Source organism: Tigriopus californicus, chromosome 6 (genome assembly GCF_007210705.1).
Source record: "Tigriopus californicus strain San Diego chromosome 6, Tcal_SD_v2.1, whole genome shotgun sequence".
Classification (NCBI taxonomy): domain Eukaryota; kingdom Metazoa; phylum Arthropoda; class Copepoda; order Harpacticoida; family Harpacticidae; genus Tigriopus; species Tigriopus californicus.
Genome location: NC_081445.1, coordinates 6,317,641 through 6,320,555, shown reverse-complemented (window position 1 = coordinate 6,320,555; position 2,915 = coordinate 6,317,641). Strand labels below are relative to the sequence as shown.

Genomic DNA, 2,915 nt, shown 5'->3' with positions numbered 1-2,915 from the left:
GCCGCCGAGGTTAGTTTTCGGGGAAGTCGAGGCCGCATGGTCCGTTTGTGGCATCGCAATGGGACCTCCAGATCCTCCAGAGCCATTTTTGTACGGTAACTGGTTTCGAAAGTCAACTGCTTCACCATAGTTGTAGTCTTCGTTGTTGTCGTCGTCGTCGTCGTCGTTGTTGTTGTGGTTGATGATGATATATGTTATTGTTGTGCTTGCATTTGACAGAGGGTGCAATCGAGGTGTTGTTCTGTCTAGGTTTCGTTTGAGAATGATTTACCTCGCTCTGTCCCTCTCTAAACTAACTTGGCGTTCTCGAGCCTCCTTGTTCTGTGTCTGCTCTGGGTGAGATGGTGTGGGTGTGTGCGTGTGTATCTGTTGGAAGATCATGGGAAAGGTGATTCTTGTTTATGTTCGCAGCAGCCAACCAGACAGCCCCCTCCCGAACTTGGCGAGAGCGAGCTCGTCGATTGTCCATTCTCTCGTGTCGGGTTTCTCGTCGTTGGGATAAGGTGCGAGTGAGTGAATGGGTGAGTGGGTAGAGCCATGGCCCATCCCTCTTTGGTGCTCTTCACCCTTCTTCCAGCTCGCATTTTGCAGATCTTCGCCTCACGGAGACGGAGAAACCTGGGATAACCATTGGTCGAAAGCGGCGGAGAAAGCGCGGGAGCGATGATCTTGGGCATCCATATGGGTCCTTCTTTCTAGATGGTATAGCTATGGATTTTAGGATGGGCATCGGAAAATACCCTCGGAATATCGAGCTCATTCCGAATGATTCAGAACAATTATGGCTTATCTCGTTTGTACAAGTTGCCACTTGCACTCTGTGCATGTAAGCATAAGGCTTGTTACTCTTACTTTGGATTGCCAATGTTGGCGAGAGAACCTAATCAACAGCTCCCAAGACAATTAGAAGTACGTGCTTCTCAGGACTCGCTCCAGTCGTACAAAGTCAATAACACTTGGTCGTCTTGTGACAACAATTCGTTAGCTCCATGGCCTGACTTGGGTCGTAAAAGCCATGTTGACTCGCGATATCAGCAGTCTGCCGACAACTCTCGTCTTGACGAACATGGGTTTGTTGCTCATGGTGATGGTGGTGACCAGATAAGGAGACCTCCCTCACTCCCTCATGTCTTCCCTCCTCCCCTTAAGCCGGGTTCTCCTCTGGATTTGCTGGCTCATCAATGGGGGAGCAGGAAGAAGAAGAAGAAGAAGATGATGATGATGATGATCATGGCCAGGCCAGAGCAAAGCAGAGCTTGTACAACCTATTAGCTCCTCTTTCTTTTAAGATCGTGAGAAAGCGATCTTGAAGTCGTTCTCACCTCTCTTCATTTCTACATATGTCAGCTCACTTCGTCGGGCACCTGTGTGACCCACCTCGTGAGCCACGACCCTGCGCTGCGACCGCTCCTACCCACCCCGAGACCCACCCAAGGGTGACACAGCTCGAGTTACGGGTCTAATGGGTCCGATTTCGTCCATGAGCCATGAGCATTGAACATTGAATGTTCAGCAATCGAGCTGTGAGCTATAAGTTGTGAGCAACGAGTAACGAGCAACAACGAGCAATGAGCATGTGTACGTCCATATGATGAAAAGGGTCTTCTTCTTCTTGGGTTCATTGAATTGCATCCAAACAAGTCAGCAAAAATGGTCAGTCCAGCCAGTCGATTGCCTCAAACCGAGTTTTTCAAGGAAAATCAGAATAAACGCCGAGTGCTGTCGGCTGACCCTTGCCCTATGGAACACTCAAATAAGGACACTTTTTGTGGCCGAAAATTCCAAGAACCCAGAGTAGGAGCTCAGTCACTTTGTATGATTGCCGTTGAACTCGCGTTCGGAGGATATCAACAACAGGGGGATCAAGTCTATTCTGGTCCCGCAGTATCTCTGGATGGGTCAGTTAAAGTGATGAGAGATCAAGATTTGATTTCATATTATTCACATTATCATTATCATCGTTATGGTCCAGTCATATCTGATCATGAGCCGGGGCCAGTCAGTGCCATGACCGAAATCTGTAAAATGTACACGATACGTAAACGAACCTGTTTGTGTCAGCATATTTTCAAACGAAATAGTTTTGTTCGCAGAAAAAAGTTCAAGCCAGGACCAAGAGATGGAGGGGGAAAAAGAGGACTGACCTCAATGGGAAACACATCGTCTCCCAAGAACTGGTTTTCACCCCTTTTTTCCTGCGCGACTTGGAAATTGTGCTGAGGCGACTGAAAATGTGATGACGCACCATGTGTGTGTGTATGTGTGAATGGAACCGACCAAAAAACGATATCTCGTTTCACCATGCGGCACTTAGAAAAAAGCACTGGCTCTAAAGAGTAAACAACATTATCGCTCAAGCCAATTTTGAGCTACGACTGCAACTCATGTCCAGTTGAATTCCTATCTGAGGGCTCTTGATGTGGCTGAGAAACGGCCAATTGAAATCAATTTTACCGCATCTTGTTCGTAGATATGGTCTCCAAAGTAGAGCAGCACACGTCCACCAAGTTCGCTGCATAACTGTTTGGCATCAACTTTTGTCAAACTGTCCACCGGGTTTTTTTTCACTTCACAAATGGCTTCCAATTTGAAACTTTTTTTTTCCATGGATGCCAACACAAAAGCTTACTTTGGTCCGGAAGTTTGCTCTGATTGAAATCCATCCAAATTGGAGTTGGTCCAATGAGCACAGATGTAATAACCCCGTTGTTCGAGTTGCGACCATTTCCACGTCAGTCTCGCCGAGCACAAGTCGAGCACAAGTGCATACCGTACCACATTCATGAACCTAGCTGCGAGTACAAGAAGGTTTCTATGTACGTACAGTGGACGAAGGACACCCAAACCAAAGGCTTTTTGTGAAAATGACACCAAAAATCACTTGTGGAAGCTGACCAGGTTCATCCATCCGTTCA

The 2,915-nt window shown here is 47.2% G+C and overlaps 1 protein-coding gene across 1 annotated transcript in view; it reads right to left on the bottom strand.

The window, feature by feature from the left end:
• LOC131881886 (uncharacterized) overlaps positions 1 to 1,474 on the bottom strand; it is a 2,193-nt gene extending 719 nt beyond the window's left edge. The window contains exon 1 of the mRNA XM_059228878.1: positions 10 to 1,474. Coding sequence (XP_059084861.1) covers positions 10 to 128 — 119 coding nt within the window. The 5' untranslated portion in view covers positions 129 to 1,474. The remainder of the gene's footprint in view (positions 1 to 9) is intronic.
• Between the last annotated feature and the right edge of the window lie 1,441 nt (positions 1,475 to 2,915).